Source organism: Hippichthys cyanospilos, chromosome 3 (genome assembly GCF_059441005.1).
Source record: "Hippichthys cyanospilos isolate Australia breed blue-spotted pipefish chromosome 3, RoL_Hcya_1.0, whole genome shotgun sequence".
Taxonomy (NCBI): domain Eukaryota; kingdom Metazoa; phylum Chordata; class Actinopteri; order Syngnathiformes; family Syngnathidae; genus Hippichthys; species Hippichthys cyanospilos.
In genome coordinates this window covers 26,897,846-26,924,894 of record NC_142371.1, presented here as the reverse complement: position 1 = coordinate 26,924,894, position 27,049 = coordinate 26,897,846, and the positions used below count along the sequence as shown (strand labels likewise).

Below are 27,049 nucleotides of genomic sequence, written 5' to 3'. Positions count from 1 at the left end.
TGGGAAGGGTAGGACCAAGGTGGTCACATGTCATGAAACGTCCATGACTTTCTATACCAAAAATTTAAGCGGAGCTCCAAAACCAATTTGTGTGTGTGTGACCATCATCAGTTATTTCAGCCTTGCTGAGAAATGTTTTTTGTCTCAAAACTCATCCACTCCCAAAAAGGAATAAAGATGCCAAACATGCTTTGTTAACTAGGAAGGTTGGCACTAAATGGAAGAATGTTCCGTGTGGAATATGCTGGAAAAAGCAATATTTGGTCACAATGGTATGTGGCTGTGTGTGCGCAGGAATGTAAAAAGAGGAATCTTGACAGGAAGGTCATTTGGCGAGTGTGCGCCAGTGAAAAGCAAGTCAGCATGTGTATGAGAAGCCAAAGTGTGGGGATAGAAAGCATTACCAAATGAAATAAAATCAATGCAATGAAAAAGGAAGACACTAATAGAGAATGAGGTGAAAAAATGTTTTAGCCATGGCCAAGGCCAATGTGAATTGCACGCCTGAAATGAAATGCAATCCTGATGAAATTCTGTTACCAAATTTTGGTCGGATGTTGTTGCTATTATAAGCTTAGATACCTTGGCCTTCACCACACACACCTACCCCAAAAAAAGATAGGAGTCATTACGTACCACCTTCACATGCTTTATTTGTATTGGGTCACTTTTTTTTAAGTTACTCCCGGAAACAACTTGTTTTCTCTTTTTCCCCTTAAAATAATTGAAGAAGAATTGGTCTGCATTGGGTGGAATCTCCGCACCCCGTTTCTTCTCTTCCTCCCTGCCCTTCTCTTATTTACGATTGGCATCACTTTTTTCTGTTTTTATTCGCCATTGGCAAACAAACCAGAAAACTCGCTCGGCTTTACACAAGACACAAACCGACATCCAAAAGACATTTGAATTACATTTGGGAAAGTTTTCCTCCTCTGCTATCAGTAGCTAAAAACAACTGCCTCCATTTGAGTGGTGCTAGGCTACTAGATTTACAATTATATATTAAAAAAACAAAACAAAGTGATAGAGCACATTTATTTGCATGTTATTGAACATTATAGTTTTTTTTTTTAGAATAAATAACTAATAAATGTAACACACTGGTGCTATTAGTGTGATTATTAATCGATAAATCAATAATAAAAAGCACAATAACATTTTCTTAAAACAACTTACATTATTATTATTTTTATATCTTTTATTATTATTAATATTATTGCATAGGAAGTTTTTTGAGCAAGTAGATTTTTGAGTCAACGTTTGTAAGTCCTTAAAGCGTTTCAAAGTGACTTTGAAAACAGTAATGAAGCTTGAGCTGTCAATGCTGTTTTTCAAAGGACTCTAAATTGTTGGTGTTGAATGCCTAATGGCTGCCAAGTTTTTCTACTTGAGGCTTCTTCAAATCAAGTGTGATATTTGATGGCATAACTTGGTTTCGTTTCAATTGCTCCATGGCTGACTCAGCAGTGGTCCTTTTGAGTGTTGCCTAGCAGCTTCTTTTCCTCCAGGCCAAAGCGAGTGTGTCAGAAAATGTAAATTAGTAAAGAATAATATTCTTGGATTTTTATGCTCTAAACTAAGCGCACATTTGAATTGATTTTTACTTAGGATCCAATCTGTGACATACCTTATTGTGATTTACTGCTCTTGTATTCTGTCCACGATCGATAGCAAGTTTTATTAAAGTTGAATACACATAGACCTATATTTATATCCCTTGCATTACTCAGTAATTAATGTCTGACCAGTATTGACACAAAAGCCTCGCTTACACAAAGAGCCTTTAGTTGCTTTCAAGATATGATTCCTTGGGTTGCTTTGCTGTTCTCTTATGAGGGTGGAATTATATTGTATTTTTTATTTGATTTTTTTTGGCGATTGAATTAGCTTCTTATTATTAATTTGGTGGTACAAGTGAGTAAAAGAGACAATCTGGTTTCTGGAGTGAGCAATGAAATCAAGACATCATGTGACACTAGCCCGTGGTGTTAAAAGGTTGAGAAACAAAGAGACTCGCTAGAAGGTGTCTGAAAGCTGATGTATTAATTGTCGGGGTTCATAAAAGTGATAGATGTTCAGTGAAAAGAATGGCTTGATGGTCAGAGACAGCTAGGTTGAGGTGTTGTAGTCTGACCTTTCTGAGCCATTAATGTCTTTGTGTGATGTTGAAATTGTCCAATAGTGAGAGAAAGTCTTAGGCTAGGTCTGCTATAGACGATTAGATCCAGTCAGAATAAAGGCATATTCCGTATTGGTTACCTTTGATGTTAGCATCTCTTTAATTTTAAAGACCGCATGGTGCATCACAGACAACCAAACCACCCATTAGAGCGGGGTTTATGAAATTGCACGTAACCTGGTGATGCGGCTTGGTTTAGTATCCATGAGGCAGAGAAAATCAGTCATGATGCTGTGGATACGTATACCTTTGTTGTTTAGGGAGCTCAGCATGCTTGGAAATGAAAATAACCATGAAACATTTTCACATTTAAATATGAGAAAGCAAACCAGTATGAAGAATGTAAATGGCATGCTCAGCTAACTACTGTATTGATTTTTTTCATTTTGACTAGGTTTTTAATTTGTACTCTTAAATGGCTGAATTGATTTCCAATACAGCGTTCCCTCGTTTTTCGCGGTTAATGGTGTCCTAAACCCCCCCACGGACACCGAAATCCGCAAAGCAGTACTCCCTCCCACCCTTCCAAGAATTTTCATACAAGTATATGTGGGTACCAGAATTTTTTAAATATGAAAAGTATTTAGACTTAATAAATTAAGACAAAGATTAGTTAAGTACACATATTTACCTAAACATTAAATTATGAAACATTATACAGGAACTGTGCTAGTAACTAGTTGGCGGGGGGGGTGTTACTCATTGCTCATCGATGAGCATCCACTCCTCATTCGTTGATGATTGCGCTGGGAGCTAATCACGCATCTTGTAGAAGCGCCCATAAATGTACTGAGACACATTCATATTTTTCACTTAGGTAACAGTTTTCACACTTTTCTATTATGTCCTGCAAAGCAGACAGAAGTTGTATGACGTATGATGATTCTTATCATATGTAGGTTGAAGGAGAGCTCAATTTCGATTGAATCATTTTTAATCGAAAATCGATTCTGAATTCATTCAGATACCCCAAAATCAGAATCGAATCGAACGGTGAGTTCAAAGATTCCCACTCCTACTATATTGTACACTATAAAAACACACGTTTACCTACCTTTTTCCTACTCAAAAAGCGGCTAAAAGCTATTAGCCGCGAATCAAACTGAAGCTGCCGAGTATCTTGATGAAAATAGTCATCCTACCTCCATCCTACCTAATAGGCACCCTACCTCCTCATGTTAGTGGCACAACTAGATGAGGTTTTAGTCCAAAAATGTTAAGTTTTGGTAATATATCAACTAGCAGTGGGGAAATACAGGGGAACTTGGTTGTATGTGGAATATAAGAGCTTGATGCAAATTTGCGACAACCTGCATCAAAGGGTGAAATATTTTTTTAAGCGCAACATTTCAAGGTTCTTGATGAACTAGTTTGCGCAGTGGTGTAAGAATGTTATACTTCACAAAGGGAAGTTATTTATTTATTTTGATATGCCGGTACATATGTATTTATGGTCTTGAAGTATTTTTCATACAAGTATTTACTTTTTGACTACTACCCCTGTACTAGCAAAGATTGATGTCTGACTGATTTTTTGACCTTTAAATAAATAAATAAATCCGAAATCACGTTCCAACTTGCACACGATTCAAGTTATTTTGCTGGCATAGTCAGTTATAAAAGGGGACCCTGCTGTGTATGTGGTGAAGGTGCCAGTAGAAAGTGCTTCAGGCTGTGACAAGGACCTAAACGAAAAGCAAAGTGGACCTTGAAAAAGTTAGGTGATTACACACACTTGCACACAACGCTTCTCCTGGCTGATTTTTGGGCTGTGAACAAGCGAGAAATGAGATCTGATCTTGGCATCATTGTGTGCAGAATGTGTAAAGAATTGATTTCAGATGTATTGCGGGCCAAGCTGTATTTTTTGGAGTTGGTGTACACAAGAATACAAGATTTAAGATTTCTATTTAAGATAATACATGGGGTGTGTCAGAAAAGTTCTAAGAGCGGTGTCACAAAAGATGTAGTTTGTTTCAAATCCAAGTATTCCCCTTTGAAGTAAGCTAGTTCTGATCTGGGTTTTGTGCTGCCGATTCCGATAACCGATCAGTCATGACTCACTTAAAATTGTCCAACTCCTCCTGGTTCAGCCTCAGCAGTATTTTTTTTTCTGATTTCTGAAGTCCTTCATCAGTGTAGGTTGTAGTATTAGTGTTTATTAACAGTAAAGCTTTTGGACCATGTTTTTGCATTTTGCAGTTCATATACCGTACATGTTCCGAATACTGCAGTTTAGGTTTCGGACAATATATTTTTGCATTTTATTGCCTGTGTTGTTACACATGTACTGTGTTTTGTTAACGGCTGTTACCGCACTTGCACGCTCGCGCAGGAAACCGTCGGTACCATTGTTTCCAGCATAACGAAATTCCATTCTACGGAAAGATTGGACAATATGATTCCTAGCTAGAGAATACTTACTGGATAGTGTATCTTCTGTCCAGGGTGTCCTCTATGCACCCCGTGGTACAATGTGAGAGACTCTCAGCCAAGGCTGCAAGATGCAATTATTCATTGTATTGAGCTCCAGCGAGTGTGAGCACAGCCAACTTTTACACGGGGAGGATAGACATCTCTAGGCATTTCAGAGTGACAATCAATGTCTTTTTATTTTTCTTCTCTCTAGTGTGCCAGTGTGCATTGTGATGCTAAGGGGGCTGAGGAGGTGGGAGTGCGTCAGACCGTGTGGCTGGGTCATGCACCCCCCCCCCCTTCTTTTTTTTTTTCCCCTGGCGCTTAGAAGCTGCAACCTGCGGAGAAAGCATCCTTTTAAATGTACCCGCACACACATCCACACATAAGCAAGTGCACATTGTTATGCTCCAAATGAGTTCCCTTGACAATGCGTGTCAGGATGTTGCTTGGAGCCCGCTGCTATCGCAAGGCAGTCACACACACTTGTCTCCTCTCTTTTGGCCTTGCGACCCTGCACTTGTATGCTAGATAGTACTCTTTTACTATGGACTATTACTACTTCTGTCTAGTTTTGTTTCTCTCGCTTAAAAATAAAAAAAAAAGTCGTTAGCGTAAATCTCTGCAGCCGCTCTGCTTACTCTGCATTTACACGCTGAGAATTACAGCGCTATGCTTCCTGTCCTCAGTGGCAGAGGAAGCAGTTTTATCACCCCGCTCCCCCGTTGAGTTCAGTAATTACACACAAGCGGAGTATTTTACAGAGATAAATCTGCAGGCTGCGTAGGGAACTTTTTGGGGCTCTTGTCTGCAATATTTCACTGAGATAGCAAATTTGATATTGTGTTGCATAGCTATATGTGCATAGAGCTTCAGTGTTCATTGTAAATAAATAACTTTCTGATTTACCCGTAATGGTTTTATCAATTTTTCAGTGAATGCAAACATTTATTTGAGGAGGATTAGTTTTACCTGGGCTTCAATTATTTAATCTAACTTGTGGATAATAATTTTTTCCCCATTTATTCCATTTTTGTGGGTGTACATTCATTTTAAAACTTTACACGACCAGGACTTTTTTGGCCCGGTCGCCAATCACCGACTTGTATGCTGATCAGAGAGCATCAGCACAAATATTCTTATAATATCCCCCCCACAACCCCATCCCCACCCCCCAGAAAAAAACACCAACACAGCAAACCCTAAAAAAAATAAATACAATTTGATAAGGTTGTAATGTAATCAAGGTTGTAATGTTGCCCCTCAAAACATTGACACAACATATTATTTGAGGAAACCAAACCATAAAGTTATTATTCACACTGCAAATGATGACATTACAGCCGACCACAATTTTGTATAAAATGGCGTATCGTCGAATTAATTAATTTACTGTCAGCCAAGTAAAAATGTATTTTAACAATATTGTTTTGTACTATGGCACACAACAGATTATAAAATGCACCGACAAAAATCTAACCGAAAAGCTATTTTCGTTATGTATAAGCTTCACTAGACTACAAGCCGCAAGTTATAACATCAAATATTTATCCAGAAGATGGTGCATGGAAGATTTTTACATTTTTGTTTGTATTTAAAACTTTTCTTTTTCAACTGTCTGGTCACAAACAGCATACCATCAACACAGATCAAACTTGTCTGTATGTTCAGAAATAAGAGCAGCACCAACATATTTTAAACTTAATACCAACAAATTTGGATCGTTAGACTACTTCACCAACAACACAGTAACATTCCCGGTTGTGATTACTAGTGAGTAGTAAATCAGTAGTTAAAACACAATAAATTTTTCTGTACTGACTATAGCACCAACATATTTTCAACATAATACCAACAAATTTGGATTGTTAGAACACTGCACCAACAACACAGTAACATGCCCGGTTGAGTTTACTAGTGAGTAGTAAATCAGTAGTTAAAACACAATCAATTTTTCTGTACTGTTTCTTCTTTCTCCCTTTGTTTACCTGGAGATTGACATCCACTGCAGATAACATTCCTTCCCAGCCCAGAAAAAAAATGATCTTTGATGTTTTCAGCTGTCGATGGTAGTGAGTTTTGTTTGTAATTTAATAGTTAACATTTGTAGTACTTTTTTGTTGTCAGGTATGCCCTAGGATAATGGTTCTCAACTTTTTTCAAAGATTTACCCTCGTACTAAATATTTTTTCAGCCAAGTACTCCCTAACCCAGGGGTGGGCGACTCCAGCCCTCGAGGGCCGGTGTCCTGCATGTTTTCCAGTTTTCTCTCCCTAACACACCTGATTTAAACCATTAGCTCATCAACAAGCTCTGCTGGAGCTTGAGAATAATCTTAATCATTTGAATCAGGTGTGTTTGATAGAGAAAACAGGAAAACATGCAGGACACCGGCCCCCGAGGCCTGGAATTGCCCACCCCTGCCCTAACCAGTGGAAAACATTTTTGGATGGAAAAAAAAAAGACTTAAAACCGAGTGCTGGGCCTTTCCTGTCTGATGAAAACGTGTATCCATATAAAAATGACAACAACAACAAAGGCATACAATGGAAATAAGGTCATGTTCCATTGCATTTGCTCTTAATTTGAAAAGAAAATGCACTGTTCCCGTGACGGCATTAAATGAGATTTGATGATACATGCAGAACCTACGAAAAAAAACGTAATGTTCATCCAAGGGTACTTGGCACCTTTTGAGAAACGCTGCCCGAGGCCGTTGTGATCTACTTACAGTAATTATGTTGCACACTCAACATTGCAGGCCACATGCAGCAGCAATAGGAAGACGAACGCTCTTTTTTTCCCCTCTGTGCGTAGCAGGGTGTTCTACCAAAGAAGCTAATTTGCCAAATGAAGGGAAAAAAACCTATTTACCAGCGTTTTGTGATCTGCGCCGGCCTCGCTGACAGCATGCAAGCTGCTCTAGGATAATTCAACCGTCCTAACCGGCACTTAGAGACTTAAAACGCCAGAGCTGTACACTTCCCTTCAGCTCCAAGTGGCTGTTTGCTGACATCTTAATGTTGCGCCGTTAAATTCAGTGGCCCAGTGCGATAGCGTAGCAATTCAGGGACACAAGGACTTGATCAACGAAGGAAATGACTACATCACAAGACTGGATCCGACAGGATTTTGTAGCTCAAGGTCAGTCGGAGTCAAGAAATATGAATTCTAATAACCTTCAGAGCTCGGCTAGGGACCGGAGGCTCAAAGATTTTGATATCACTGCAAAGGCGTGTTGATGTGCGCTTCCTGAAGGCTGACGGTAACACGGTGAGCGCACTTGTGAACCCAGGGGATGATGCCACCATGTCGTCATTGCAATCTACGTTTCACCGTACTGTAATTATTGATTATGATTGCTTTAGCCGGGCTAAGCAATCGGGATAGAAATAGGTGCACCTTTTTCCACATTGCATTGATTTATTTTCTGATTCTACAACCTGGTGTCAAGCTCATTTTCTTAGCGTTCCGCAACCGAGGTCTGCTTGCCCCCAGAGACCCGTTTATAATTGAAATGCTCGAAATTTATCAACACCCGCATTCGGTTATCATCCACCTTTACCAACAAATTAATGGAAAGGTTTCAATAAGAAGTAAAAGGAAAATAGTGGCAAGCAGCGATTCGAGTACGTTAAAAAATGTTTTGCAAAAGATAGCCGCTAACTTCTTGTACATCGTGTAATTATTAAATAAAAAAAGTGAAGAAGCAGTGATGCAACAAAGGTATTTTTTTGTTTAGTTTTTTTATTGTTTTCAGCATTACAATAGATTGGTTAAAGTTAGCTTTTCTTTTTATCCCAAAGAATGAAAAGCCCACTCGCAGAAATCACTTCTTACATTATAATGCATTGCCAAAACTTACATTTTGTCAAATCTGACAAAAGCAACACATTAAAAAGAAAAAAAAGGGGAAAAAAAAGCCCCTACAATTGAAGCTCATACAATTCCAAAGAGATTCCAAAATGACTGTTTCTGAATGAATTAGGTGCTATAATTTACTTTAGGCAACGCTCTCTTGGCAAAAATATGACCTTGAAAATACTTGAAACATAAATATGTATTGAACAAATGTGTGTCTTCTAATTAGCATTACTGGTCTTCCAACTTGTAATTAAGCAACCGGCCTCTTTCAATGGCAACAAGTAGTCGCTCTGTTGTTTGATGTCAATAAATATTGACCAGAGGAAGTGAACGTGGTAGCTGTCTCCGTTATGTAGTTGTGAAAAAAACTGAACACTCAGGTCATTTTTATTTATTTTAATTTTTGGTTTGGTTCGGCAGCTGCACAGCAAGCTTCGCTGCGACGACCAGCCCGTGTTGGAGCACGTGGAGCAGCTGCTGGGCGAGCTCGGAGGAGAGTTGGAGAACCAGGAGGCTGAAGTTGATGAAGACTATGAACCTGCTAGTGACGAGGATGATGCTAAGGACGATACACCAATGGAACACTGACCAACGTCCCTTGTTTTGTAAAGCAATATTATCCATTTTAAATGACTTGGAAGTGCCTTCCAATTGGTCAAATGTCACACCTGTTTATCCGAGAACTGAATTCAAGATTAAACTGTAACTGTCATCCGTTTACCAATGTTGTTTCTCTTTAAACAATCTTGTATACACACACTCACAAACACACGCACACGGGTTTGTCCTACTATCATCCTACTATCACCATCCTGTTGTCGTAATGCATTTCCTAGCTCCTAACCTTAACCATCACAAAAGATTGCCCACCCCTAAACCTTACCCAAATCTAAACTAAATTCCATTTCAAACCTAAAATCTTAAACCGAGTCTTGACCCTCAAAAAGAGATCTGGACTAGTGGGGCCCCCCAAAATGGCCGCACAATGACAAGCGGTCCCCATAAACAAGTAAAAACCCAATTAATAAGCTAAACCAGGTATTAAAAAAACACACACACACACATTATGCATGATATGCCAGTTGGCTCTCCTTGAAAACCTTACTTGATCTTACCTAAAAGGGTAATTTGAGTACTCAAAGTTAAGGCCCGGCCAATAAAATCGTCCGTTAAAGGCTTTTCAAACCTCAGCCAAAAATAATTAAACCGTATAGTCAATATCTGCCTACTCTAACCATTTACAACAGTTGTTTACAATTAATTGGTGGCATTATTTCTTACACATAAATCCATACTGTAAACTTGTGTCCCTAAATATAAACAATAAAATGTGTTGATGAGGTCATTCTGTGGATCCGCTGTTCAAAATGAAGCAATTTCTCCATGTCTCAGTTCTTCACAAGCAATGATTAGGTGAGCAGTACAAGGAAGTTGTGCGTTTTACTTTTCATAGAATATTAAGTCTGATTGCAATACCTTAAAAATATATTAAATACATAAATTAAGCATAAATATGTTAAATATGACGTACGCTACACAATGCATTCTGTGAACCAAAAATTATTCTTTATAAGCAACAGGATCGGCCTAAAAAACATATGTCGGCCCTTACTCAAAGTCATCTATTAGAACAAGGGTAGATTAATCAACCCTAGATATGGGACGATAACCGGATTGGCAATCTATCGCAATTATAGAAGGATTTTTTTCCCTCCTACGTCGTCTGCCTGAATAGGCGACTGCAGCGTGTAGCTCTCATTGTGTATCACATGTGAGTCTTCCTCTGCTGCAGCAACCAATCACATTGTCCTTTTCCTGGTTTGTCGGCTTCAGTGCCACAAGCTGTAAATTTGCTACTGCGGTACCGTGGCTAACATGTTATCATATGCTACTTTCACGAAGCGTTTTATGTGATGCTGCACGAGGTAGGATGCGAGCAGTCTATCAAATGTAGATGACAGGTATCAAACTCAAGGCCCGGGGGCCAGATCCGGCCCTCCACATCATTTTATGCGGCCTGCAAAATGCTCCTTTGACTTCAAGTTAATGGCTAAAATATCAAACTTGCAAGTTGTCTTAAAAAAACTACAATTCCCAATCTTTCCCAATCAAAAAGGCCAACTAATCGAACTTTCCCCACGTCCAAACAAACAAAGTCGGCTTTCTGACATTTTCGGCTTTCAAACACGAGCAGGCGACTATGAGTGAGTGAGTGAGAGAGAGAGAGAGAGAGAGAGAGAGAGAGAGAGAGAGAGAGAGAGAGAGAGAGAGAGAGAGAGAAATTGAATGTGTTCATCCCGAAATAATAATTCATGTTTAGATTAATTGATGAGAAAAAGCCGTGTTCCTCCTGAAGGTTTGTTTTGAATTTATTGACGTATTTATTTTGATTTTGCATGGAGAATGTTTGTTATTCTAACAAATGATGTAATATATATTTTGTTTAAAAAAACTTTTTATAATGTAGAAAATTGGCAATTATATATAGTAGAGCTGTAATTTCAATAACACGATACTGTGATATTTTTGTTCAAGGTATCACACCGTCAGAATCCGATATCGTCCCATGCCCAACAACCCTAAATTTTGTTGTTACATGCCCTTTTAGACTAAACCGATAAATGTACTGTCATTCCCTTGTGTTCAAAGATGATCAGATTTGACATTGACACAATATCAGTGTCAATTTGAAACCTGTATTAGACAGTTTACCCTTTTGTCATTTTTACCCAAGTAAATGTCAGACACAAATCTTCAAGGTCAGAGAATCTAGCGGCAGACTATGCCGCGACTGAAAGTGCTTATTTAATGTCAGAGTGACAGTTGTGTCACTAAATAGTGGGGGGAAAAGTGGTTGAGGTCACAAGCGGATTTAAATGATTCACTCTTCGTCTTAAAAAATGCCAATCCGCAAAGGTTTAAACATGTTAAATTACTGAAGAGCTTGCATATACTGAATATACACAGCTTTTGGGTGAAATTTCATAATGAACCCAAAATGTCTTACAGTTGCACTTAATTTGACCTGTTCTAAACCTTTGAATGCCAACTGTTTAATTTTTTAGTACATTTTGCACACTGGTGTTTGATTACGTATCAACTGATATGTTTTCAATTCTATTTCTATGCTTTGCATTTGAATTTTTTTTTTTCAAACATATACTGGAAGGTTTAAGACATGTAAAATACAGAGAAATAATATGTGTACTGTTTAAAAACTAAAGGACATAAGCAAAGCATAGGAATTTATGTCTCTCACAATATCACTGCCATGTTAAATACATCATTGTATTTGTATATCACTAAATAGATGATTTGATATTTGATTTCAGTAAGATTGACACAATTCTCAGCTTTTTACATGAGATTAATGAAGATTCTATATCCTATAGAATAAATTGATATTTGCCTGGAATCTATAGTTAAGTTATAAAGAATGAATTATGACCTTCAAAGTAGATATACTTCTAATAGGGACTTCTTAATTTAAATTTTATATGTTTTAGTGATTTAGAGTTTTGAAAATCTGATATTACGGTAATTCCTTCCACAATTCGGTACCTTTTATTGACATGCAATGTTCTGTGTTTTCAAAATTATGTTCTTGAATGCACATGCAGAAAGTAATTGACTTTCCCGGTAAAAAAAATGTCAAAATCTTAAAATATTTTTTGAATATTCTTTGGCATTTTATTGTGAAAAGTTTTATGCGTTGACAGATGTTTTAAATGGAACAATGTACCGATCTGTTAAGGTTTGTTCTGAAATTGTATCAAAAAGCTGAATACATGTAATATTTTGTGAGTATTAGCACTGCCACTATTAAATTTCTTCAAAATAATATTATCCTATTGATTATTCCATCAAATAATAAATCATCAACCCCTCCAAAAACACATTAGGATTGATTTTTTTTTTTTTTTATCATTTATTAAGATTGAACATGAGTAGAAGTGACAGAAGACATCTTTATTCCTGCCTCTTTTGTACTTCCGTCTCAAATTCAGCATAATAGATTTTCCTGAAGCATTTTGAACTTGGGGACCCTGTTTTTTAGTGCAGTAGTTGTGATCGACCAAATGTTTGTGTGTTTTCACTCCGGCATGTTGGACATGTAAGAGGGTTGATGACTAATTACACAAAAGACGAAAGGATGAAAAGATGCATCTTAATTACAAACCCTACAAGTGTTTGAGCCAATTGCATATTCGCTCCCAGATCATTTCACCGTGCATATCACACACACTAAAACAGCCACGCCTGTGAAGCCCTTTTGAAGGTTTCCATAGTCGCTTATTGGGAACGTTATCTGAGATCCTGGTGCTGATTATCGTCTGGCTGCAAGCTGAGCAACCTGTTTTGCGCATATCAAGGTTGGGATGCGCCGCTCCACTGCTGTGTGTTTGTGACTAAGGAGATGTCAAATAAAGCTCTGGAAGAAACGCACTGATCTGAGACTTGATGTGATGTGTTGTTAGAGTGCCGAGGCCTTTTGCAACAATGTGTTCGTTTGTGTGTGTGTGTGTGTGTGATGCTTATAGTGTATGATAATGTAGCAAGAGTGTAGGCTGTAAGGACTGACTACCTGCAGCGAGGCTGTCATCCAGCATTTGGCTGCATAATTACAACGAGCTGGTGTGTCTGCCTTTTTCATGTGTGTGTGTGTGTGTGTGTGTGTGTGTGTGTGTGCGCGCGCAATGGTGCTGCCTCATCTGCAGAGTTGTGTGATTAATGACTCCAGGGGTGACTGAACATGGTCGGTCAGCCCTTTCTAGTTATTCTGAGCTGACCTATTGTGAGTGGGCCATGGTGGACGCACAAAGCCTGGGGTAATCTCCAAATCCTTGGCCATTCTCTCACCTGTATGTCAGCATCAGCACCACCGGAGTATTTTTTGTACTCCCTGAGAGGCCAGGATGCGCTTTCCACACAAGGACGCACATTCAATCACGGGGAAAGGACACTCGCACTCTGCCTCTGTTCAGTTTTTACTGGAATAGTTTCTTAAGACCAAGGCCAGAGTAATCATAATAAATACCAGTAATAGAAAATAAATACATTTAATAAATATACTAATGTAGTTGGTCTTTCGCCAACCATTGTTTTCACATTGTGTTATACCTAATTGGAATGTTTTTTTTTAATTCTTTTATGTACGTGTGTGCATGTGTGTGCGTGTGTAGGTGTGTGTGTTTGTTTGAGATAGCAAAAGTGTGTTCATTGATTAGTTGGCTAAAAGCTTTAAATCTCACTGCAGTGGAGTAAAGCCAAATGTGTCTGTCACTCAGTTCAATACAAGCATGTTTGTTTGCATGTTTACAATTCACCTTTGTCCTTCACTGTTATTGACAGCTATAGAGGTCAGAGGTCCATTTTTACTGCACCTAACAACCAGCATTTTTGCTTATTTTTTTGGCATTTTAAGCCCCCAACTACAGTAGATACTGGATCATAATTAATATGTTGGTGCATATTTTGCAATCGATATGAAATAAGGTCATGGTTTTGAATATACTATATGTATGGAATTAAAACATTTTTTAAATCCAATTTAAAAACCAATTGGAAAAAAGTTGGCTAAGTCGACTTTAAAATAAGGTCAACTAAAAATATCCACCTCGAAACTCTGCTGGAACCATGTTTGTGCCCCTTTTCTGCACAGACCTTTTTTTGCAGGTGTATGCAGCGTTGCAATGGCGGCAAGTTAGATCAATTAATCGAGGTGTCAGAAGTTTAGGATAATTTCCAATGCAAAATGAGTGACAAAAATTCATATTCAAATAATCCAAAGTGTAAAAGGAATACCACAGCAGTACTTCCGGGGGGAAAAATTAAACATGCAAAATCGTCTTGACATTCGGCTCCATTGCTTGTAATGGTGCACCACATAGTGGCTGATTTTTTTTTTTGCTGTTTTTGTGCTTAAAAGCGCTTACTTATTTAGTAGTTGGCAGGCTTTCGTTGAAAACAACATTGGCTCACGGAGCTTCTCAAAAGAAGGGAATTAACTTCCCAAAAAGCACAAGGGACGAAGGGCTGTATTATCCCAGAAAAAACTATAGCTACCATCTATATTAAGCATGAAAGTAACTAACAGGTAGGTCATCGGTTTACTCATGAATTATTGTTGTAGCATTGTCTGTAAGTGACTTTAAGGACGCTATTATTATGTATTTATGTGCAAAGTAAACAGTCCCGAGTGAATGTTGACCTTAAGTGGTAAGTGTGCTTATGCTAATCACAATTGCTAACCAGTTATCATAGGTAAATTTTGTTGGTGTCGTAAAAATGGCGGGGGTATTACTCAATTATTTGAACTAGTAATTGATATGATCATTGATTTAAAAAAGATTAAATAGTAACAGCTCTAGATTAATTATAAAATAATCATTAGGTGCAGCACTAATATTAATAACTTACTAGCATTACATTTCCTCCAGTGGATGTTTAAGATCTTTTCAAAGAGTTCCAATTTAGGTCGGATTCAGGGTGTCACATCTGTTACCAAAGACGATGTTTTCTTTGCTGATGTGTTGCATCTTCAGATGAGACGCTTAGTCCATGGTAGCGCCAGCACCGAAAGATGCCGCATGATACACATATTTTTTTGGTTTGTGTGGGAGGCATGTTGATTTTTTTTTTTTTTAAGTACCACCACCTCAACTGTCCATTTCCACAAAAATAGATACATTTAAACCCATTTGCCTCCACTTATATATATAAAAAAAAATAACCAGGGTCAAACTGCTGCCATAAAACCTTTATAAAATGTTCAGAAAATGTTTGAACAAACAAAATATATCTTTACAATCCATCAATCACAATTTTCTCGCCCTAAATCTGCTAGGATTGATAGTTTAAAACACTCGACCTCAAAGAGGGCAATCCTGATTGAAAACGGTTGTATGAATGATCGTATGTTGACACTGGAGTCTTTCACTATGGCCCAGAACATTTTTTTACCCTATCTGATTATGATCACACCTGTGAGCCAATTTGCCATTCATGGCTCTAACAACACTATATTTAATAAGAACTTGATTATCTCTTGGTGTTTTTTTTTTTTTTTTTAATAATCCACTATGAAGAGATAAATAGATGGCAGAATAATCCTGGATTTACAGCTCTGTAACGCATGTGTTGTTGTAACAACATCCTGAGTGCAAACTAATCACTGACAGTCGCACAAAGCATCCACACACACGCATACATACTAACACACTGGCGGGGTGTTTTCATATTGCTGAAAGCACAAGTATGTTTTTTTTTTTAAGTGGGTTTTAATCTGTCTATATGGGTGACTTAAAAAAATGCACTCCACTTGAAGGTTTTAAAGGGAAACAATAGGAGCCTGGAGACTTTCACTTAAACTGCTTCTTGGAAATGAGAGGAAGGAGATCATCCTTGCAAAGTTTACTTTTTTTTCTTTCTTTATTATCTTTCATGAGTATGATATATATTTGTTTCTTCTAAGGTTGTTTGATGATGTAAAAGTTAAGAAGTAAGCCAAAAAAGAACCCATTAAATGTTGGTGAGCAGCCCAGATTTCCTTTCACTTTTGTATGGGTTGCAAGATTCTTCTCATCATTCTCAATACATAATGCATCCTAATGACAAAATCTTGGCATATGCACAGGTAGCATCTTCACAGGTTTTTTTTTTTTTTTTTTTAAAGATAACATTCCATTTAGGTTTTTTGGATACACGTACTATAATTGGCCAGGATGGGACAAGATCTCATACGATGAGATTTCACACGATGAGATCTCGTGAGATTAAAATTCCATTAGATTTTATTTCCCTGCATAGCATGTGATTTAACATTTTTGGGAGTTTTTGGGCCTTGCATGTAATGGAATACACCGCGGAATGCAATGCATGACATTAAAATACACCTGCAAATGTGGGAAGAAGGATAGTCAATACTTCAAAATAAACTTTACCATACCAAATACTGTACGGGCATGAACGCGTTGGAACTCTATCATTTTAAAGTTATTCCCAAAAGCATGTCACAACGACGGTGACAATTCTTTCTACTGCGCAAACTGTTCCTCCTAGAGTGAGTCACAAGTCGCGCCTCCCAGAGTAAACACAATATAGTTCTAAAATCACGTTCAATCGTCAGCTCAGTTCTTTAAAAAAAAGACGTTATTACGTGGACATTTTCTCGTACAGTGCTTCTTGCCGACCTTTAGCGCAGCGTCTAGCATGAATTAGCCGTGCTCAAGTGCCCTCGAAGCACTCGGATTACTTTTCAGAGGCATTTTAATAGACGTAAATCACAACTGCACACTATGATGCTGACATCCTGACACGCTTGCAGTTGCTACTGATCACTATTTGTCTTCTGTGGGTCTGCCATCACTCACCGAAAAAGAAAATGGAAAAAGACCTGTCTTAAATTTCAGTGCAAATTTGGTTTAAAAAAAAGTGTTGATTATCTAAAAAATATAAAAATATGATAATAAGGTACAATTCTAAAGGACAGACAACCAAACAACACATTTCGACATTTTATAAAGATTGTAATCTTGTCAAAATCTCGTCTCGTCCTGTTCTCGTGGACTCAATCTCGTAAAACATCTTTTCTTGTGGGATTTGTGTGTCATCCCGTCTCTTGTCACCCAAATGTCTGTCCTCCCATAAAGTATAAAAAAAGGCAAATAAGTAAAGCCCAGCACAAACGGTATCCAATGCATTCCATCTCCCTCAATGTCAAAGCTGCCAAAGAATTTAACACCTACCTGGATGGGCTTTAAATATACCCCTAATCCAGCCTACTTTGTCGTGATCATTGATAGGACCCTTTCCTTCAAGGAACAGCAGTTTAAGTAAAATCCAGAAACAACTTGCTCCCCAAGCATATCAACTTCCACACGAAGCATCTCGGCACTGCCCCCCTGTGTAGTCTGCCGCAGTACTTTATGCCCCTTCTGTTCCAGGTCAATCTGCAGACACCACATGGATACCCATCTTAACACAACCATGAGAATCATAACCTGGACATTTCATTCCCACTCTTCTTGCTGCCAGCTTCATCAAACATTGACCCTTCACACATCCAGCAAACAGAATCTACCCAAAGGAAAGGTTCTTTCAAAAGATTGAAGGCTCCCCTCATCTACCAACAATAAAGATATTCTCACCCTCCAATTGTTCAACTCTGATCAAGCTGCCCCACCTAGAAGAACCTTCCACCGGCTGACTTTGGCATTGCATTGTCTTTTAAGAAGGAATGGGTGTCCAAAGAGATCCCACACAAACTGATGGTGCAAGGTTTCTCCCAGTCTGGACCATATGAAATTTGGGTCCCCTCTAATCAACTACGTTCAAGAGATCAATGAATACAAGGCAACGTTTCCTTGGTGGCAAAGAATAAGCCAATATCAAACTTCCCCATTCACTTAAAGCAGAACATAATTTAATATCCCACAGAGATTTTTTCTAGTTCAATTGTATCCATGATAATCTTTAACATTTAGCATTCGATTAATGAGGAGTCCGTTTTTTTGTAAGCTATGCATCGACATCGGCCTAAAACAAACAAAAAAACAAACAAACTACAGTATATTGGTCGAGCCCCATTTGGAATTTTACCCAATTTTCCTTTGAATTTTGGACACTTTTTTGCAGCATTTAAAAGCTCATATTTTGTTCATAATTCATAAAACCTCCAAACACAGCTCAGTTGGTCAATGTCACGTGACCAAAATCCAGAAACCAGATGAGCCGTGATTGGTCGTTACCTAAACCTAGAACATGTCGTTTTTCATTCGGCCACAAGTGGCAAAATGTGTTATTTGTGCTTGGAAAAATAAATAAAAAAGTTCTTCAATAATTAATGACAAATTATAAATTTTTCACAGCTAAAATAAACAAGAGATCCAGGCCAAGAAGAGGGCGTTGCCCGAGTGACCACTGACAGCCAGGAAAAGCACGTCAGTCATCTGTGTGACAATCCGGCCGTGACCGTGCATTCAAAGTGCATTAATGACATAATTGAAGCCATGGGTTTGTGACCCAAGGGTTTCTCTGACAGCCACCGTGGGACGCCATTAATCATGTGACCTTTCGCATGTGCCGTGGAACCATTTCCTGCCTGCACTGGATGGATTAGCCGGCTGAATGGATGCGGTGCGTTTGACCTCGGAAAAGATTTGCGGTCCTTGCAGCCGGCAGTCGCCGTGGGTTCATACTCGCGGCGCCGAGGAGCTTAAGGTGATCATTAAATTGCATTTGGATTTGTCTCAAAGTCATCCTATTGGGGAAATATGTTGTTTTTTTCCCCCTCCAATCAATATGTCAGGAAGTCAAAGTCAATTAAGTGTTACGAATGAAACTTTGGGGGAATGGAAACAAACTTTCTCTTGGGTTCTTCAGGATCTCATTACGTTTCCAAATTGACCCTGAGAAAAGTCATTATTTTGCTGTGCTACGCACTCTATTGTCTGAGGATAGAATGTGTTTATGGATTTCTGCATTGAAAGTGCCTATGCTGTTTTTGTGTGCCTGTGTGCGGTAATCCATATTGTAATCTTTGCTGGGGACATCTGTCTCTCTGAGATAACATAACCAGGGAATTAGGCATGCTTTCTTGCTACGAGCATTGCATCTTACTATTATTAAACCTTAATACACCTCCGTCTATGTACAGTACAGAATTGTGTGCGTTAATGTGTGCGTACATGTGCATGCATGCGGACAGTGTGGTGTCCTTGGGTAACTGCAAAATTTAAGAGTATCACTGTGCCTACGGCCTCCTCTAATCCTTAAATCCATTGTAAAATATACAAGTTGCAGTCTGCAGAATAAGAGTCTTACACAAACATAAACCAATATAGAGAAAATCAAGAAACCAGAAATATGCCAGTGTTCTTTAGTGTGTTATTGTTTTTGGTCTTGCGTTCTGAATCGTGACTTTTTGATATCAAACTTTTAAACATCCCGGAGCCACTCATTTTGTGTGTTGTATTGCAGCATTGTCTCTCGACACGAGTGTGTTTTTACTCTTTGAGCTGCTCCTCAAAAGCCCACAAAAGTAAGCTTAGTGACGATAACAAAGTATCAAACAGCATATTTGTATGCATGAAACTTTTGGAGGACACCTCTTAAACATTATTTGTGCACTGACATTGCTCCCCTTTTTAAATTCACTTTGTGAACGAGAAATGGAGATTTGGCCACTGAGGTTTGCAATGATCTGAGTGGAAGGTGGTATAACATTTTGCTCTAATGTGGTAATGTTAGGCTGTACTCGTTTTGAATTGATAATAAGTTTGATGTTAACAAACTGAGCCCGTAGGCGCTGTGATGTCTTTTTAAGTCGACAGCAATTGGCAGTAAGTACAAGGCGAATGACCACCCGAATATAAAAGGTACAGTGGTACTTAAAAGTTTGGGCATCCTTGATCATTTTCAAAACTGCTTATTTCATATTCTCCAAGCAAAATATAAATTTGAACGCTGTGTTCAGACTAGTGTGGCCACATATACATAGAGTTGCTGTAAAAAGATTTTTTGTCTTGACTTCTTTGATCAGATACATCATTGCACTGGTGAGTGTAGGAATGTTTGACCCCTTATAATAAAACCTCCGAATTTCATCTTTCTGCCACATTTTCTTGATTGACTCCACTTTCAATTCACATTTTGGAACTAAGTTTCCTCAGAGTGAGGAATTTTGAAGTATAGCAGCCGGTTAATAGACGCCAGGTGTCAACACATACTCACAAAAAAAGTCACATCCCACCGTGTTCCGTGAAGGTCTCGAGCCTTTTAGCACCATTGTCAGAATTCTGTCATTGTGATGTTGACGTCTATTTTGGTAGAAAATGAGCATACAAAGCGTAATTGTGCCTTTTGTGCCTTTTCTTCTGCGTATGGAGTACAGCCAGGGGGGAGATGAATGCAGCACTACTGACCTGCTGGAATCAAAGAGGCGGCTCGGAGGAGCGCAAACAAAAATAGAGGGTGAAAGACTTGTTTTTTTTTTAACGTCACAATTTAGGTCGATGAGTCGCCTCAGTAGCCACAAGGGGTTCTTTTTTTGTCCTCTTTCTTTGTATGCGCAACACAATTGCAATGCTGTTGCCAATAGTTATCCTGCAGCAAGTGCTCAGTAGATGCTGGAGTATTTGACTGAGCGCCAGCCTTAGTTTTTATACCTCATTAATTCACAGGAGAGATTGAGAGAGAAAACCATTCGCTCTCCGTCATAAATCAAGTCTTGTACGCGCACAGACGCACACGCAGACACACACATAAACATATACTCAAACATACTTCAACACGCCAGCAGGCAAATCTCAAGGCTTCGGAAATGATTTAATCAGTCAATGACAGAAAACGCTGTGATTAATTTCTAGCGTGTTGCTCTCTTGTGTGCTCTTTGTTATAAAGGGGAGCTCCTTCACCGTGGATGACACTCGCTTTATTAACAAGCCCGACTCATATCTTGGCTTTATCGTGTTTACCTCTTCTAAGCGCTTTTCTCTAGAGAGGAAAAATGGAGGTCAATCCTGTCGTACGGTGGCTAGTTGTTGTGTCATCTCACAGCGGTCGCTCTTGGAAGATGGAGAGCTTTGACCAAAAAAAAAAGAAAGAAATCTGGGAATTAAACTCGGGGATAAGGACAAAGCAGAGTGTCGGAGAGAGTGGTGGAGATGAGGAGTTTTGATGCTGTAACAGCTGCTAATTATTGCTGCTCTATATTTCACACAGTCCGTTTGATCTCCTGTCTCGGAGAAAAAGATGGGATTCTGTCTTTTATAGGATTCCGTCTTTCTCCCTGATTTTGCACAAGAATGCATATGTATATATATATATATATATATATATATATATATATATATATATATATATGCCATATATATGCCATATATATATATATATGCCATATATATATATATATATATATGGCAGCTTCATTTTAACAGTTATACAAAGAAAAATATTGTGAAAGGTACATAACATGAAAAGAAAAATCATAATTTCCATGCCATTGAGGGAACTCATGAATGGAAAGTTCATAACTTACTTAAAGGGTTTTGAAATGACCGTATTATGACTTAATTTAGCAAGTCTACTGTACATACCTATAAAATACTGCCAATGATTGGGTGGCCAGTCACTTGAAATTCACCATTGGCAAGCAATGCCTCGTAATTTAATTTTTATAGGTACTCGCTATATGGTGAGGTATAATTAATTAGTCAATGGCTTCAGGCAAGTTCCTTTCATTTGCATTCTGGTTGTGAGATATAAACACCTCTTGTGCTGAAAGTTAGTGTGAGTCTTTAGAAACCTTCAATAAAGCTACAATAAATTGCTGGACTTATCATTTTTGGGTGGACATCACAATTTGGTGTTGAAAAGCACTGTTACTCTTGTGATATCAGTTGTTATTATGTATTTATCACTTCTGTCAAATACGGTCCTGTATTTCCTGTTGTGACTGGTTTATCCGTGATTGATAGATCAATGCATGCAGTGCCATTCATTTGCTTCGATTCTTTCGTTTATTGGTTATGTCATGTGGGATTAATATTTGTCATTATTTAAGATCAAAATTCTCAGATACGCAGTTGTCAGAAGTTCATCAAGTGAAGCTCTCAAGCTATCATGTCGTGCTGGTTTCCTATTTTTTAGTCTTGTCTTCAGAGTCCATCAACGTTTCTGATCCAGAGTATAGTTTTCAAGTCCAAATTCCTCATTCCAGGTTTAGGTTCATGTTCTAGCTCTACTGTCTGAGTCTAGTTCTACAGGTTTAGTTTTCAAGTCCAGTTTTCCGATATGTAGTTATATTGTGTTTTTGTGTATAAACACTTCCACTTCTGTCTGCTTCTGGGTCCAAATCACCGTCCTCATGTGAAAATGATTTTGCTGTATAACAATCTTCATTATAATGAAAAAAAAACAACAACAAAAAAACGTGGAAGCATTGTTTTTTTTTTTAAGATGTGTTTTAATTTAGCACAGATCAGACTGCTGGCGCAACAATTTTCATAAATACATTTGCGTATCGAAACGTGACATATGAATCGCCGCCAAAGTGTTTTGAAATAGACGGTGAACTATGGATGGCCTTCCTTTTTTGTCATGACTTTAACATTAGCTATGTTAGAATATTTCCAAAATACAAAAAATATAGACAAAACAGAGATTTACAATTAACACCTATTGAACCCCACCTGCTCATTTACAGTACAGCTATAGTGCAATGTGTTCTTACAAGAATTTAATAAGTTGTTATCCTGACAAATATTCTCTTTATCAAATTTGTAAACTTCATAAAGTTTAAAGTTTGGGCTTTACATTTTCAATACATTTCATGTCATTAATTCTCTAACAAGAGAAGCATTTTCAAGAACCACCCTCAACCATTTATCTAAAGTGAGAACATCATACTTTTTTAAATTCATGTTGTTGAGTAGTGCTTGTGCTACAACTTCATTTCTGATTGTTGAAAGTCATACTTTTTACCACTTGTGTGAAATGGAGCCAAGGCGAAAGAAGCGATGTTATTTCCTCTCGCCTCTTTGTCAGGGGCATGAAGGCTACACTTCAAAAGGCTGCGGGCCACATACAAAGAGGAAGGATGACACAAGCCCAGCTTGTCTTTGAATAGCAGGTGCACCTTTCCCTTTATTATAAGCTTGAATGATCGAGAAAGCAAATGATCAAAGTCAGTTGTCTCACTGTGGGCTGCCACTCGGCGGGGGATTAATGGAGAAACACATTTTCAATTGAAAAACGGTCAATAGGGGGGCTCGCTATGTGTGTGGAGAGGAGCTCGAATTGATTCTATACCAGCACGGGTACGACCCCATTTCCAATAGCGTGCTCTTTCCTGCCATGGACAATTAAAAATCGTGGCAGCAGCTCTGCGACTGTTACAAGGCCTTCTGTTGGAACCTCACTGGCCACACTGTGTCCATGAAAGGCCGCAGATTGTTAGGAGGCTGCAGGGCTAGCGCCGAAAGAGGCATAAGAGGGTTGGCGTGGAAGGTGGACACTAGGGGAGGAGGTGGCGGGGGGAGGAAAGGGATGGCGTGGTGAGCAAGGAGAATGGACGGAAAGAGGGTTGAGAGAGGGGCCGGGGAGCGATGAGGGTAAGGAGGTAGGCTCATGTGGGGTTGGGTGAGTGAGTGAGCCACCTGAGCTGGGTGGACGTCAGGAGAGGGGCGTGAGACGGGGGAATGAACTGTCGAGAACGCCGGGTGCTGTAAAATTAAATGCTGGAGGTTGGCCAAAGGGGGGGGTAATGTTAGGGGAGGGAGACTGCTGAGGCCCAAAGCCAAAGGCGGTGTAAACTCCTCTTGCGGGTTCATGTGTAGCAGTCTTTCTTGGAGGTCGTGACCCGGATTCTGTGGAGGCTTGAGGGAGAGTACGGGCACGTATACCTCCTCCGGAGCCTCACACTCGTCTTGCTGTGTGCCAGATGTGAGATTTGTCTCCATGGGCACGCCTGTGCTCTCTTCACCTTGTTCCAGAACTTTCTGCATGTGCTCTCTCGCCTGTTCCTGCAGGAGTCGATACTTGTCCATCTCTTCTGGACTAAAGCTGATTAGCTGAGCTGAGCCTGCGCCTGTTTGCTTGTCATCAGTCCCAATCTTCGCCGCCGACAGATTTGGTGTACTGCTTTGGCTTGACTCAGCCAAGCCCAAAGAATGTGCGCTGTCCAATTTCTGACTCGCCTCCCCATCACCACTCTCCTTCTGAATCATTTCCTTCTGTTCTTTTCGCCTTCCCACTTTTTTCTGAATAGAGGGCCGCTTTCCTATGAGGGGGAGCTGCAGTGTCCGCATTGGTTTCTGCGGGACAGGATCACTTTGGCTTTTGTCTGGGGTGGCCGAAACAGGAGGCCCATGGTCACAATCTGACTGTGACTTGGTCCTTTCAGGCCGAGACGTGTTGTTGTGACTATGAGGCGCGTTGGGTTCTGATGAAGACTCTCTAAGGTCAGACGAAAGAGATATGAAGTCACTTTGTGTGTTTAACTCGGACGGGAGCCCCCTGCCCGACACCCCTGAGCAGGTGCTACTCTGGCTCCATTCCCAGCTGAGCTCAGACACGGTGCTACCCGGGCTGCAGGAACGTGGGCTGTGGCCCCTGCTGGACTCATACATGTTTAACTCCCTTGTCGGACTAAACGTCCGCCGACTGGTCCACCATTCAGGGCTCGGCACATATCTGAAGTTTGAGCGTCCTGTCCCTGCAGATCCCCATGTGCAGCTGGGGCTCCACCTGTTCTCGGGACCGGTTCTAGATTTTGAGGTAGACCTGCGTGTAAGACTTTCTTCCCAGCTGTCACTGCTTTCCAATGTCCACTTGTCCCAGTCCATGTCTTCCATGCTTGTTCTCCTGCTACTTGGACTTGGGCTAGACCTACTTCCCCACTCCCACCCTAAAGCCCTATTCCTCATGTTCCATCCAGGATTCAGCCCACCAGTCTCCCCTACCCAATCCCATTGGTCTGCGAACAAACTTCGGTCTCTGGAATCTATCTGCTTCCCTCTTTCTTTCCCTCTGTCTGTCTCCTCATATAGTCTTAAACTACTTCTGTTACTGTGAATGAATCTCCTGTCCCCATGGAGGAGTTTTCGCTTTCTCGCCGGGCTGCCACTACAGCTGTTGTCAGGGTAACTGCAGTCAATGAAACTCCTGGGGTTGCTATGGTGACCCGATTCCCAAAACAGCTTTGTGTTACATCCTGGTGAGAAAGAGTGTAAGGAGCAGCGAGATCTCTGGGGAAATGTCTGTTCCTCTGCGTCAGGCGTTTGTCTGGCAAACTGTGGGAAGGCGTGCCAGCGTTCCCGCGGCTCTTCGCCTAGCAGGAACTGGGATGGCGAGCGGTGGCTCCTGTGAGGCCTCCTCTTCCTGACAGAAATGCAAACTGTCTCGGCCTCATCTCTCCCTGGGAAACAGCTGCTCCCAGTTCTACACACCCTCCCTCTTGCCTCTATCTTCTGTTGTCCCTTTTTGTCTTGCCAAATGTCTTCAGTCCCCCCTCCTCTGGCGCTCACATTGGACACTGCGGAGACAACGCTCCTCATTTTATACCTGACTGATTGCTGCTTATTTGCGGCCTTTCGCTTTTCCCCCCTCTTTCTCTTGAACTTCTTTGTGCTGTGTTTACTCTTTCTGCTTGAAATTCTTCTCTGAGAATGAGGATCTCTTGCACGTTCGTACGTGGTCCCACTTTCGCTCTCACACCTGGGCGGGCCGACACTAGTCCTCCGTGTGCCAAGCCTGGTGACAGATTCTAATTTACAGCTTAGGGCTGGGATAGCTCTCTCCTCAATTCCCCCTGTGCCAGCTAATCTGTTTCCCCTGGGAGTTGGGGAGTTTGTGTCAGAGCTGTCACTATGAGTGGGGTCAACTGGAAAGGAGGGCGCCCTCACATGGTGCTTTATACTTAGCATGCATGACGGCCCTTCTGATCCTCCCCCTGAAGATGAAAGGTTTTTGTTCTTGACAAACAGGTGTGCTTCTGCCTTCAGGTTCTCCTCGGCTTTTTTCGGCTCGTGCGTGAGACTCATCTCTTTTTGTAAACTGTAATGAGTGTCTGGTGTAAGAATAGCTGGCTCGCATGGATTCGATTCATCCAAGAGATCACATAGCTGATCCTGTGCGTGTTGTTCTGCTCTTTGGGGTCGATTCGTGCAATTTGGGTTGTAGCTGTAAGAGATGCGTGGCTCACACTTGGTGAACTTCAGCAAACTGACAGGCCATCGAACACAGGTGGAACCATCTTTACCCAAAACGGATATGTGCGCATCGACACCTGCTTCTACTGCCGGCTTTAGCTCATCGGATGATGTTGAGCGTGTTAAATCACAGCTCTGATTATCTTTCACAATCTCTCTTATTTGAGCATCCTCTGTGCAATTTCCTCCCGTATTGCTTTGACCAACAGCCTCAATTTCCCTTTCAATGTCTTCCAAAATTCCTTTAATCCGCTCTCTCATTTGTTCCCGCCTCTCTCTCTCCTCCTCCTCCTGGTCGGAGAAAACTGAGGCGGAGGGCTCCAGCCGCGGCCCCCTGCGCGAGAAGCAGAAGGACACCCCACGCCTGCCTCCAGTTCTTCCCCGCCCCTCCTGGGGCAGCTGGCAGCCCACATGCGGTTGCTGATTCACTGCAGCAGGACTTTTATCAGACTCCGGATGAGTGATTAGCTGGGACTCTGCCGGAGTGGACGATGGTGTTTGAGAGGGAGGCCGGCAAGGATTTTCTCGCTGGTGGCTCAGTGGAGATGTAGCACCGTGTTTGGCTGGCGGCCTATGTGTGTGTTTGAAAGCTTCAAATTTGTCCGTAGGGCTGCGGGCTTTGTGCTCCGTGCCTTTGTCTTGCTGCTGGCTGACAACCCTGACAGCACTCCGTAGCTCATAAGTCCTTCCTTGGCCCCTGTAATGACAGTTCACGCACAACATACTCAGTTTGTCTGCATTCAAGAACATAGCTCGTTGATTTACAGTTTTTTTTCAAGCAATAAGTAGAGTAATTTACCCATTACAAGAAAATTGGATCGTCTCTTAAATGTCACATCTCTTGGATTTGAATTGGATGATTTCTAAATTGTGTTCTTGT

The 27,049-nt window shown here is 40.3% G+C and overlaps 2 protein-coding genes across 2 annotated transcripts in view; one reads left to right on the top strand and one right to left on the bottom strand.

Moving 5' to 3' along the window:
* Positions 1-9,178, top strand: part of LOC148426599 (uncharacterized) — a 36,285-nt gene extending 27,107 nt beyond the window's left edge. The window contains exon 11 of the mRNA XM_088410923.1: positions 8,879-9,178. Coding sequence (XP_088267049.1) covers positions 8,879-9,046 — 168 coding nt within the window. The 3' untranslated portion in view covers positions 9,047-9,178. The remainder of the gene's footprint in view (positions 1-8,878) is intronic.
* Positions 9,179-22,427: 13,249 nt separating this feature from the next.
* LOC148426598 (uncharacterized) overlaps positions 22,428-27,049 on the bottom strand; it is a 44,534-nt gene continuing 39,912 nt past the window's right edge. Inside the window, exon 4 of the mRNA XM_088409346.1 lies at positions 22,428-26,866. Coding sequence (XP_088265472.1) covers positions 23,353-26,866 — 3,514 coding nt within the window. The 3' untranslated portion in view covers positions 22,428-23,352. The remainder of the gene's footprint in view (positions 26,867-27,049) is intronic.